The 13,229-nt window shown below is 35.9% G+C and overlaps 1 protein-coding gene across 7 annotated transcripts in view; it reads left to right on the top strand.

Annotated features, from left to right (window-relative positions):
• Window positions 1-12,066, top strand: part of LOC131927993 (EVI5-like protein) — a 47,673-nt gene extending 35,607 nt beyond the window's left edge. For 4 of the 7 annotated variants that reach the window (XM_059283910.1, XM_059283901.1, XM_059283891.1 and 1 more), the window contains 5 exons: window positions 159-305; window positions 741-902; window positions 1,699-1,941; window positions 3,553-3,660; window positions 4,966-12,066. In XM_059283910.1, the coding sequence (XP_059139893.1) occupies window positions 159-305; window positions 741-902; window positions 1,699-1,941; window positions 3,553-3,660; window positions 4,966-5,616 (1,311 nt within the window). In that variant the 3' untranslated portion in view covers window positions 5,617-12,066. The remainder of the gene's footprint in view (window positions 1-158; window positions 306-740; window positions 903-1,698; window positions 1,942-3,552; window positions 3,661-4,965) is intronic. The other 3 variants (XM_059283916.1, XM_059283886.1, XM_059283925.1) reach the window with 2 other exon arrangements.
• The last annotated feature ends 1,163 nt before the right edge of the window (window positions 12,067-13,229 follow it).

Here is a 13,229-nt window from a genome sequence, read left to right as displayed (position 1 = left end):
TTTTTTAATTGATAACTGATAGAGTTTTACAAAAATTAAGATGATTCTAAGTGACCTACCACTAGGCCACGCCGTTTCTTAGAGTTATTAAGAACTTGATTTAATTTTACTATTTATTGTACAATAACATTTAGTAACAACTCTTATTGTTGTATCAGACCAACCTGCGGCTACAGAGGGCACCCAGCAATGATGTCCAACAACTCCAAGAAGAGTTGATAGCTGTGAAACTGAGGGAGGCTGAGGCCAACTTGTCCATGAAAGAGCTGCACATGAAAGTCAATGAGATTGAGACCTACTGGGAAGTGAGTTGTGGATTTGTCTTTATGAATTTTTTTTTTTTTTTTTTTGATAGAAATGTAGACTGGTCACTATCAAAATATTTATTTAATGAACTTTTACCCAGGCGAAGTTATGAACTATGTGTGGTGTATATGATTGACATTTAATGTGTGTGGCTGTATTGTGTGGTGTATGCGATAGACATTTAGTGTATGTGATAGACATTTAGTATATGTGACAGACATTTAGTGTATGTAACTGTAATATATGGATATGTGATACACATTTAGTGTATGTGACAGACATTTAGTGTATGTGACAGACATTTAGTGTATGTGGCTGTGATGTTTGTTGTTTGTGGCAAAGTCATTTAGTGTATATAGCAGTAATATTTTTTGTCTTTAATAATCAAGTTCTGTACTGCCGTAAAATTGTACATGTTACGTCACCTGTTACAGTCATACATGGAGAGGGTACGTCAGGCATCACCAAAAGAAAAAAGTACCAAGTCAGAACTGAGGCACCTTCAAGAAGAAATAATGGCCCTGAAGCTGAAGGAAGCCAGAGCAGTTGGGGACTTGAAGGATGCCAAACAGAAGTTGATGGAACTTGAAACACAGGTTTGAAGAGACTTTACTTACTTAATCCTCATCACTCCCTGTGGAGTATACGGCAGCAACAAATCTCCGCCATTCCACTCTGTCTTGGGCGAGCCACTTGAATTCATGCCAGGTCTTGCCAGTAGCCTGCACTTCTTCCATCTCTCTCCTCCATGTTCCCAGTTGTCTTCCTCTCTTTCACTTTCCAGACGGAGTCCACTTCAGCGCCATGTTGGGGAGTCTTCTTTTGTGAAGAGACTTTACCTTCATGCTATTTACACAGCACATGTATAGGTTTGGTAGAGAGCTATTTGGGAGATTGTGCATTGTGGTGACCACTTTATTCCTTTTGTATCTCGCTGTTCCAGAAACAGGCAAACTCTATAGACCGTCAGGTTCAAAAGGGTACTTTCCAGAGATGTAGCTTTACTGCTTATTTATTTTCAGAAATCCCCAACCAGTTATTAAAAAAAATAATAATAAATGTACACTTTTTATTTAATGGATATGTTAGCTCAATTTGGATAATAATTGTGTAAATGCGATAACCCCTTTTGCACATTGTTTATTGACTGACTTTTTAATCTAGTTTTATTTTAAAATTTCCTTTAGTTTACTCATTCTTTTTTTGCAAGCTCTACTTACAGATGTGTAGGCCTATGCATCCATTTTAGCTAGTTTTTCTTTTTAAAGAATACAAAAGCACAGTTTGAAAAACATATACATGATTAATATATATAACTTGTTTTATACTGTTATAAAAGACAACTTATTTATTATTCTAATTCTAAATTTTTTTTTAATATTCTATTTTTAGAATCAAATCTTCACCAATCAGATCAGGCGGATGGGAGAAGACAACAAGGAAATGAAACGTCTGCTGGAGGAGTCTGCTGAGAGGGAGAAAGATTTGAAGGTCAACATCAAAGACCTGACCAGGAAGCTGGACGACACGGAGAGTAAGAGGAGGGAGGAGTCCATGATGTCCAGGATCAAGGAGGCGGAGAATGTCCAGCTGTTGGCAGAGCTGAGGCACAAGATTGCTGAGATAGACATTCAGGTAGCCTGGGGTGCTATTTTTTGTTGGTTGGTTATATTGCGGAGAGGTGGTTATAAGGTACCACAAGATTGCTGAGATTGACATTCAGGTAGTTCCCTTTTCAAACCTGACGGTCTATAGTGCAAGTGAAGTAGAGTTCACTTGTTTCTGTGACCTCGGCATATGAATAGATAGTGTGGTCTGCACTATACCCAGTCGCCTTTACTCTCCCTAATGTGAGGTAGGTACCCATCAGTTGGGTGAACTCAGGGAGGGTCTACTGATTTAACCTGGATTTGAACTCGAGACTTACGGGTTAGCAGTCCAGCTCTCTACCGCTAGACCACTCCGTCTAAATTTAGGTAGTCAATGGTGCTATATTTTATGGTTGTGACTATTTTTTGTTTCTTTGTTGAAAGGGGGGGGGGTGTTGTGAGATAAAACAGGTAGTCAATGGTGCTAGGTTTTTTGTTGGTTGTAAGGGGGGGGGGGGGTGTTATAAGGTACCACAAGATTGCTGAGATAGACATTTAGGTAGCCTGGGGCGCTATTTTTTTGTTGATTGGTTATATTGGGGAGAGGTGGTTATCAAGTACCACAAGATTGCTGAAATAGACATTTTTCAGTGGTGCTATTTTGTATGGTTCTTGTGGTAGAGGTACATGATCTTTTTTCAGTGGTGCTGTGTATTTTGTTCTGTTTGTTGAAGTTGTTATGCTGTACAGTCTAATGTTCAAGATTTTGAAGTAGATTAAAAACATATTTCTACAGGCTTACTGGTAAAAAGGGAAGATCTTTTTTACCCCCAACCTATGAAAAGATAGGGTTGGTTAAAACTACCAATTAGCAGCTTTTATTCCCCTATCCCAGCATGTTTACTACTCATTAATCATGAATACGGAAAATTACATGAATGATAGATATGTATCAACAATTTTGATGATTCTGGTAATTCTAAAGGGATCTATATATATAATTCTCTTCTTGGAGACGTTAGAAAACAAGCTGTAAGCCCGCCTAGCAGTTCCTGATTCTTTCTTTCTAGGCATATCGCACACCCCCCACATGGTCTGATGAGCTGTGGTTCACGCTAAATGTTTACAATTGTAGAGCCGGGTTTAGTGACGCCTATTAGGGGCAGATAATTTAGTTTGAAACTATTTTAAACTTAGGGGAGGTAATTAAGAGGAGGCTGCTTTCACGGTGGTGGGGGGGGGGGGGGGTGTGGGGTTGGGGGAAAGGAGGGTGGGAGGAGGTATTGTCCTTAACAGCCTAATGATAGTGTTTTAAAGCAAATATTTTCAGTGGCAGCGTAGATACTGTCGAATTCACACGTTATGCATGACTGAAAAGTAGAAAATAAAACAACTATATTTCGGCCGCGGGTCGGCTCATATGTTTTAACAGTTTTGATGATTCAGGCAGCTCTTAAGTGATAGATATGTAATGAATGAGTTAAGCTTTTAAAATATTTTGAAACTAGAGCACTTGAACCCTGTAACAGGAGATCCAATTAATTACTTATTGCTGTGGTCTATTCACCATGTACCCACAGGACTAAACCTATGGGTACATGGTAGAATTTGAGCCATTGTTTACATTGGACTACCACATTCACTGTGTAAATAATAGAGTGGGAATTTAACTTTTCAGAAAGAAGAGCTGTTAGCTGCTGGTCAGCTGCATGACAAGGGAGAGAATCAGGAGCTGGAGAACAAACTTCATGATCTACAAGATGAGGTGGCATAGTCTGAGTGTTTCCCTAATTATTGACTTAACTTATTTCTATTAATATTTATAGTGATAGGTAGTAACACTCATTTATTGATTAAACTTATTCAGGTTTTTTTTTTAAATCTTGATCACTATAAAACAGATGCATTTAAACAAAAATATTTACATTTATTAGTGTTTTCACATCAAGTGTGCCAGAACCTACCTGTTTAATGATTAATGTCTTATTTAATTAATAAATTAAATCTTTATTTTCATACTTTCTACTTAAAACAAAATGTGAATATTTTTATCAAGCCCCTCTTTACGTAAAACTATCTTAACATAATGATTAAAATAAAGTGAAAATAAAGTTTCAAAAGAGATAGGCTACTGAATTAAATGTATATCTGCCATTACACCATTTGTCCCTAATGGTTATTAGGTTAAAAAAATGTACAATAACTTTGTGTTTCTTAGCATGCCATCCAGGTTATACCCATCAACCCTCTGAATACATTTTTAGTCCCTCAGAATGCCCACCAGTACCCTTTTTTTTTAATTTAAATATTTTAATTTCTCCAATGATGCATTTCAAACCACAAGCTGTTGAATTTGTAACAGAGATTGCATAAGTTATTAATAGTCAAATGCATTCACATTCCACATGCCACCGTTTCTACTGCTTTCTTTTTTACTTTTATCACGGATGGACTCATCAACCTTACTCACAACTTGATGCCCCCCCCCCCCCCTTCCCTAGAGTCACATATTTTTATTACTGGTTCTATAACTGGCTCTATAAAGGGACCTCTCATCATAACTCTCACCTTGGGCCCCCCATCATCACATTTTTACCACTGGTTCTATAATAGGGGCCTATCATCCTAACTCTCACCTTGGGCCCCCCATCATCACATTTTTACCACTGGTTCTATAATAGGGGCCTATCCTAACTCTCATCATCACATTTTTACCACTGGTTCTATAATAGGGGCCTCTCATCCTAACTCTCATCATCACATTTTTACCACTGGTTCTATAATAGGGGCCTCTCATCCTAACTCTCATCATCACATTTTTACCACTGGTTCTATAATAGGGGCCTCTCATCCTAACTCTCATCATCACATTTTTACCACTGGTTCTATAATAGGGGCCTCTCATCCTAACTCTCATCATCACATTTTTACCACTGGTTCTATAATAGGGGCCTCTCATCCTAACTCTCATCATCACATTTTTACCACTGGTTCTATAATAGGGGCCTATCATCATAACTCTCACCTTGGGCCCCCCATCATCACATTTTTACCACTGGTTCTGCTTCAGGTGCTCCAGTTGCAGTTATCATTTGCATCCAGCAACCGTGGCAAGCGGTGCGTCATGACGGACAGTTATCTGGGTAACAACTCTGACGAAGAGCTGGACGCTGAGCTCAAGGAGTCTGAAAACCTGGATCAAACATTGTCTGACATTATCGAGGGGAGAGGTCTGGCAGCGCACGCGGCGCCGGACGTAGAAAATCAAACACAAACTAGTCAGTCTTTGTCATCTCTTGAAGGAGATGAGGACACACAGTTGTTTAGCTCTCATAAGGATTCAGTGCATGAGAACCAATGCAGAGAGAGCACGGACAGTGGTGATAGTGGGTTCAAAGGTAAGAGTTCGGCCCCACAAGTTAAGAGTAACAGTGACTCCCTGTGGGAACTGTACGAAGAGGTTGTTGTTCTTGACACCAACATGGAAGGAAGAGTTGTCGGGAGGAATTCTTCTAACTCGGCCGGGTGTGGGGATTCGGATGTGTACCGCGGAGGAAATGGTAGAGGTGTGAGGCAGGGTAGCGATGAGAGGGGTGAAGTGGGGGGAAGGAGGGAAGAGGATAGGATACCTGATGTTGTTATCATATATGAGCCATCGTGTGGCCTTAGGACTCCTAATACGGACACGAAAGATTTTTATCTAAAGGAAAGCAGGGTTTAGTTTAAGTGTACGGTATTGGTCACTTTAGGATATGCAAAAAAAGGCAGTCTGTAAATAACAAAAAATAACTAAATACAAATATTTTGGAATTTATTTATCAGATGTAGACTTCATCTAGTTAAAAAGTGAAGGTACAAGTTTACCAATTTTAAATAGGTTGGCTTACTTTGAAATATATTTTAAAGATTTAATTTTAAAAATGTGTAAGGAAACTGAAGACTATTTATAGTGTTGAATAAAATTGTGATAGGTGGATAGTTTATATTTAAGATATTTATAGCTAGACTTAACACGGCCTATCTTCCAACAAATTGTCATCCTACTTCTTCCAGTTAAAATATATATGAAGCTGCTGCAGATAATGTAATGTTAATGATTCAACCATTGCTACAGTTAACTAAACAAACACTTCAGTTGTAACCCCCAGTATTTTCTACCTTTGTGATAATTGTCTTGTGCTTTTCTCTCCTGATAAGCAATACTCAGTATTACAAATTGCTAACTTTAGCTGTGGATTTCTCATTCTTGTAAATAGATAAAATTTCTACAGTGTGTTTTGGCTCAACTTCTTACAGAGGTCATAATTGTTTACATAATTCCTAATTGTATACATAAATTTGGTGTGTTCTTACTTGCATAAATGCCTTGAATGCATTATTTCTTACTTGGATCAAGCACAGCATGTCTTATCTATTTTAGTAACTTCCTACCTTTGCCTACAAAAAAAAATGGTTTTTCTTTTCATTTGCATGTTAATCCTTATAAGTGTATTTAGTATTTCAATATATTGATCTTAATTGTTATTTATTTTGTTACTTGTATTGACGTAATAGATGTTTAGTAATTGTTACTAAAAGTGCTCACATTTATGTATTTATATATAGATGTTACCATAATAATTTTTATTTACGTTGAAACTTTCTTTCCGTTAGTGGATAAGCTAATCCTCCATACCTAGGGGTAGAGCGCTAGACTGCTTACCTGTTCCAGTCAGTAGAATGTCCCTGAGTTCACCCAGCTCTGATAAGTAGTCTACCTAACTCATGTTTGTGAAAGTTAAGGCAGCTGGGCAAAGTGCTGACCACATTATCTCTTCATATGCAGAGGTCAAGACATATGAACTCTACTTCTTATACCAAATTGATCGCTAGGTCTAAAGAGAATCTTAATTTTAATACTCCCATTAATATGTAGCTGCAAACCCACACATATTTTACTCAATAACTTAATTGTTGAAGTTAATTTCACTTGTTTTGCAGGTATGTGACATTGACCTCGTTAGTTAATTGTTGACTGCATGCGGCATGCCCTCCCTTTTGTCACTCAAGCAAGCAAGATCCTCTGACCAGCCAATCCTAAATATTGCAAACTATTTACTAAACTTATTCAACATACCATTTTGTCTTTCCACAATTTTTGTTTTTAAATTATTTTTTTCTTGTCTTGTTGAATATTGTACATGCAGGTTTTTTTTTTTTTTTTTAAATTAAATATGTGGGATATCAGGCTAGCCAATGGGGGCATATATATAAATACCTGCTGCCACAACTATTTCATCCTTTCAGTGTTTTTAGAAGAAAAAAAATCCTTTTACTTTCAAATTCTTTCATTTTCTGTCTCTTGTAATTATATTTAATTTTTACAGTCATTTTTTTTTAAAGTTGGTTGTTGTGAAAAAAATTTGTTCATTAGATCATTCAGTCGATGTGACCTTTCAGAAAGCTTCTTCTCAATTCTATGTCAGCGAGCACCAATACTGCTCATGAAGTAATCGCAGTGGGCACCAACAAGCATGTCAACTCAAATTTTGCATGCTCGAATGTTTTCCATAGCATGACATATTCATTTTTCATCAATTGGCTGTTTCATTTGTACATAATGTTTACTTTTATAGACATTTCTACCGCCCCATTTGTAAAGAAAATTTTCTCTTTTGTCTGTTTTAGAATTTCTGCCCTGTTATAAAAGTTCCTTCTGTCTGTGTTAAAAAAATATGTCTTCTGCCCCTTTTATTTAAATAACAAAACATTTTTATACCTGTTACAGTTTTTTATTCTGCCCTTAACACAACAGCTTACCAGGGCTGTTATAAAACTGCTCAGTAAAAAAAAACATTCATGTTTCCCTATAAAAAAAAGTTCTTTTTCCCATATTACAACTTGCCAAGGGCTGTTATAAGGCTCCTCAGGTTAAAAAAAAAAACAATTTTCTTCTTTCCCTTTACATTTTTTTGTTCAGCCCCTAAAATAACAGCTTGCTATGCCATGTTGTAAAGAAGCTCAGTAAATAAAAAAAAACATTATTTTTTACCTATTGAAACAGTTTTGTTCTGCCCATAGCACAACAGCTTACCAGGCCTGTTACACAACTGTCCAAAAATTCCTTCTGCAAAATTTAATATCAATTCTCTCTGCTCTTGTTAAGCAAATGTTTCATAAGCTCCTGTTATTTAAAGCTGTGATGTATTAAGTGGTACTGATCAGATGCTCTGTCTCTGTTCACAAAAAAAAAATACTGCTAGCAACTCAAGTTACTGTTAAAAATAATTTTGTTTTTGAGGAAAGAATATTTATGTACATTTGTTAAAATATATTTTAATGTTTCATGTTTTTTTTTTGTGAATGTAAAACATTGGCATGCATCCTACACACTATTGTCATTCTGTTAATTAAAAACAAACATGTAACAGTTACATTATGGCCATCCAAATATTTTATAAAGTAATTCCTTTCTCTCTAAATTTTACTAAACATTTTAGCTCTTTAAATTTTAAATATTATGTAGATGATTCTCTTTATTTAACTCGGCCAAGTTGATCTGCATATATCATATGGAAATAAGCATAACATTATATTATTAAAACAAAAACAATTTGTATCCAAATTATAAAAAAAAAAATATTATAAAACTAAAAACGGCAGATTTTGTTAATGAATCTGGGAAAATGTCTGCCTGCATTCACATTTGCACCTTTTCTCCCAGTCATAAAACAAAATCTGCTGCTGATTTTAATCATTGAATATGTGGATGGCCTCTTGTAAAGCAGCATCAATCAAAATAATGTCTTTTGTGTACCTGTGATAGATACTGTTGGCCAGTTGTAATTAGATAACAACCAGCCCAAGGTTTACATAGTTGTTGCGTTTCTGCAACATCGGGTGTAAACCGAGGGCTTCCTGTATTTACTTTATGCTCATAGATTTTTACTGAAACTATTTAAATCTCGTATTGCAATTTGTTTTCATGCTCATAAACCTAATGTAAAAAAAAAATATTTGTCTTCAAAACAATTTTTTTTTTACCTTTTGCAAAGATTGCACATCATAACTTAAATGAAATGCTCTAAATCTAAATGGAAAGTGGTGTAGTTTTTTTAGATATGAAAAGTGTACAAATAATAGAATTATTCTTTACATGATCTTTATTTTTCCTTAGCCTTCTTCATCTGTTTCCTAGACTCTCATAAACCTGATGATACTAAGTGCTTACCACCCTACTTAACTACACATGAATTATAAAAATATAATTCAAAGAACCTCAACCAGCTAACACAATACATTTTTAAACCTTTGATCATCATAAAAAATAAAACATGTAAAAACCTATTTATGTAAAGAAGGCTGAAGTGTCATTTATTGTGTTTGTTTATGGGGGTTTACATACAGGGTATTTGTAAAGTTCTTTTATACGTTAAAATTGTTTCACATACGCAAATTTAAAGTCAGATAGGTGAAGGTTACTAAAACAATTAGATGGGTACACTTGTTTCTTTTTTTTTGCCTCATCATAATGGGTATCATAGGATGTTCATAAGACAACCAGAGATAACCCATCTTGATAGAGTATACCCTCGTCAATAGTGGCAATAGCATTATTGATCTCATACTTGTACAATATCACGCAAATAGGCCTAACACCCATATTAAAAAGTCAACAATCCGTTATAAATACATTTTTAATATTGTAAAAAGACTATGGATAGGCGTCTTTTAGGACACAGTATCCTATTTTTGTATTATAGAACTCTGCTAGTCTAAAACTCCAGTGCAAATTTTTTTTAGGGCTTGAGTGATATCAGCTTTATTTAATTGACTGGCTACAGAACTTAAAGTGTCAGTGATTACGTTTACTTAAGTTTTTTTTCTGATCGTCATAAACCAATGTATCAAACCTATTATTGTTTTTTCAATAATGTTTTTTTTAAAATTCGTTTCCTTCATTTTTCTTTATAAAAAAAGCGGGTTTTGGTACTGTTAGAATTCTGATAATTGAGTATCTTTCCTCTGTGAATAAGGTTTGGCGTTAATTATACTATTATACTGTGTATGCTTCTAGCTTTGAGATGGGGTTGTGGATGTGGATTCTTCAGCTAAGACCTGTAGCCAGTCTATTTTCTAATTGTTTACATAATTTTTATTTACCTAAAAAGACAATTTAATTTATGAGTAATTTTTTTTTTTTTTTTTACCTTTAAAAAATTGAATTTTGTAACAATTTAGTCAATAGTTTAAAAAATTAATCAATAGAAAAGGTCTGTTGAAATATTATTTAGATATGATGTACATATATTCCTCCTGGGGCTGGCACAGTAGTTTGTTTTGATGTATATTTTCACACATTTTATTGAGGATTTGGGATATTCTTTAAGGAAAAGATAGTCTGTTGAAGTTGTTGCGAATCGACAAGAGATTTTGGTTTAAGGTGATAAACAGTCTGCACTGAGAGTGGCTGGTTATACCTATGTTGATCAGCATAATCTATAGCTAAACGAGATGTTGGCTAGAGCTGGTCAGTCTGCTGAAAAAGTTGGTTTATACATATACTTGTCAGTGTTACCAATTGTAATAATGGTCACTGGTGGCCAGATAAATGTTAGTCACAGGTGGCCAATTAGCACTAAGAATGGCTGATTATACATATGATAGTTTAACTAATAGCCTGACCAGATGCTGGTCATAGATGATGGTCTATGTGCATTAAAGACGGCTGGTTATGAATATGTTGGTCAGTATAACCAATAGCCAGACCAGATGTTGGTCATAGATGATGGTCTATGTGCATTAAAGATGGTTGGTTATGCATATGTTGGTCAGTATAGCCAACAGCCTGACCAGATGTTGGTCATAGATGATGGTATATGTGCATTAAAGATGGCTGGTTATGCATATGTTGGTCAGTATAACCAACAGCCAGACCAGATGGTGGTCATAGATGATGGTCTATGTGCATTAAAGATGGCTGGTTATGCATCTGTTGGTCAGTATAACCAACAGCCAGACCAGATGTTGGTTATAGATGATGGTCTATGTGCATTAAAGATGGCTGGTTATGCATATGTTGGTCAGTATAACCAACAGCCAGACCAGATGCTGGTCATAGATGATTGTCTATGTGCATTAAAGATGGCTGGTTATGCATATGTTGGTCAGTATAACCAACAGCCAGACCAGATGTTGGTTATAGATGATGGTCTATGTGCATTAAAGATGGCTGGTTATGCATATGTTGGTCAGTATAACCAACAGCCAGACCAGATGTTGGTCATAGATGATTGTCTATGTGCATTAAAGATGGCTGGTTATGCATATGTTGGTCAGCATAACCAACAGCCAGACCAGATGTTGGTCATAGATGATGGTCTATTAACACTAAGAATAAAGAATGGCTAGTTATGCATATGTTGGTCAGTATAACCAATAGCCTGTCACAGATGATGGTCAATATTCATTAAAGATGGCTGGTCATTCATCTTATGGCAAGTATACACACAGACCTGAGTGAGGCTATAGTGACTCTATGTAGGACTTGTAGTAACCTTATCCTGTCCAGTCTTCACTATAGTCCGTGGATGTAGGCAATGTTCCCTCTAAGGGGGAAAAGCTTGTGTGCAAAATGTATTTTCTGTGCGCGTTGTTCTAAAAGTCTTATAAAAGGATATATTTATTTTACAAAACTACTGCGTGGCGGCGCAGCTTAGAGGGAACATTGGATGTAGGGCAGCGAGTCTTGAGTCTGAAATAGTTTCACAAATCCTTAGCACTCTCTTCTGCTTGTAATTCACTACCTCCATCTTAGTTAATCTGAAGACATATATATCTAAAGTATTCGTAAAGAATTTTGTCGAGCTGTAAGGTCTCGCTAAAGTGTTTATCAAATTATAAAATAAAAACACTAGGTTCAAGAATATTCTCAAACCCTATCATTTTTAAACATTTCTTTATTTATTCATATAGAATTAGAATACTCATTTTTTTTCTTCAACTCTTCAACACATTGCCACATGAATTGTATACTGGTACTTAATTTGCCTTGTATGATGGTGAGTGATGGCTAATTTTGAACAAATGAACTACTTGAGCATGTTGTTGTGTCAAATCTTTTCTCAATTTAAAAAAAAAATGTGTCACAAGATCACTAACTCTTGTAATTATTGAAAATAAACTATTGATTCAAATCTATTTTGTTGTTTTAAATACTTAATTGTTCTTTTTCTTTTTACTTTCTTGTATATACGAAGTATAGAGAAAGTCTTGTAATCTTGCAAAAAAAAATCGAGATTTAAAATCTCGACGTCGACGTTTTGCACCCCTGAGTCTGAAAAACATAGTTTTTCAATCTTGTCCGTATGTCTGTCAGAAACTTAGCGACCCTTCCCGGGGACAAACTTTCAATTTGGCGCCCCACGGAGCACATTTTGAATTTGCACCCCTCCCCCCCTTAAATTTTCGATTTGCACCCCCCCCCCCCCCTCAAACTAATGCAAAAATGCAGATAAAATGACATTTTAATTTGTTTTTACCACCCATTTTGGCGCCCCCTAAGGTCGGGGTCCGGGATATATGTACCCCCCTGCCCCCCCATCACTACGCCTCTGATGTCTGTGGATGTGTGTGTGTGTGTGTAAACACGATAACTTGAGTACCGTTACAGCTAGGTTGATGAAATTTCATATATAAGCATTATATCAAAATTGTAAATCCGTATCAACTTTTGAGTGATTTCCGATAGCCGGAAGTGGAACTTTTTCTACTTTGAATTGTTCAAAAGCCTATAACTTGAGTACTATTGCAGATAGATAAATAAAATTTCACATGTAAGTAAAAAAAAAACTAATTCTCTGCCTTCTATAAAATTTTGAGTAATTTTTGTTAACCATAAGTAACAATTTTCGCTATTTCCGATTTCTCAAAAAAAGCATGTGAATTTTTAATTACTAATAATATCCGCTCTATTATGCACATTTTACTTGGCGTTCACTTGGTGTGCAATGCCCACCCCCCGAAAAAATTCTACCCCCCCCCCCCCCGAACGAAATGAAATTTATATAATTTATATAGAAAATATATACTTTTAACAGTGTCCGCCCGCCCCCCCCCCCCCCGAAAATTTCAAGTGCCCCCCCCCCCCCCCCCCCGGAGAAAAAAGTCTGGAAGAAACACTGATTAAAAATCATGACTATATCCCGAGTTGCCATTCCCTGTTGTTTCATATAAGAATATTCGAGAAATTTTAGGGGAGATCACTCCCGGTTTATTTCATATCAAGATGCTGATCTTTATTCCTCTCTCAATATTAATACTTTGTAGTGTATAAAATACTGTTGAACTTGTTTT

Source organism: Physella acuta, unplaced genomic scaffold, assembly GCF_028476545.2.
Source record: "Physella acuta isolate Inbredline_101_S28 unplaced genomic scaffold, ASM2847654v3 ptg000090l, whole genome shotgun sequence".
NCBI lineage: Eukaryota > Metazoa > Mollusca > Gastropoda > Physidae > Physella > Physella acuta.
Note: the sequence above shows the minus strand (reverse complement) of the source record. Positions and strands in the feature narration are given on the sequence as shown.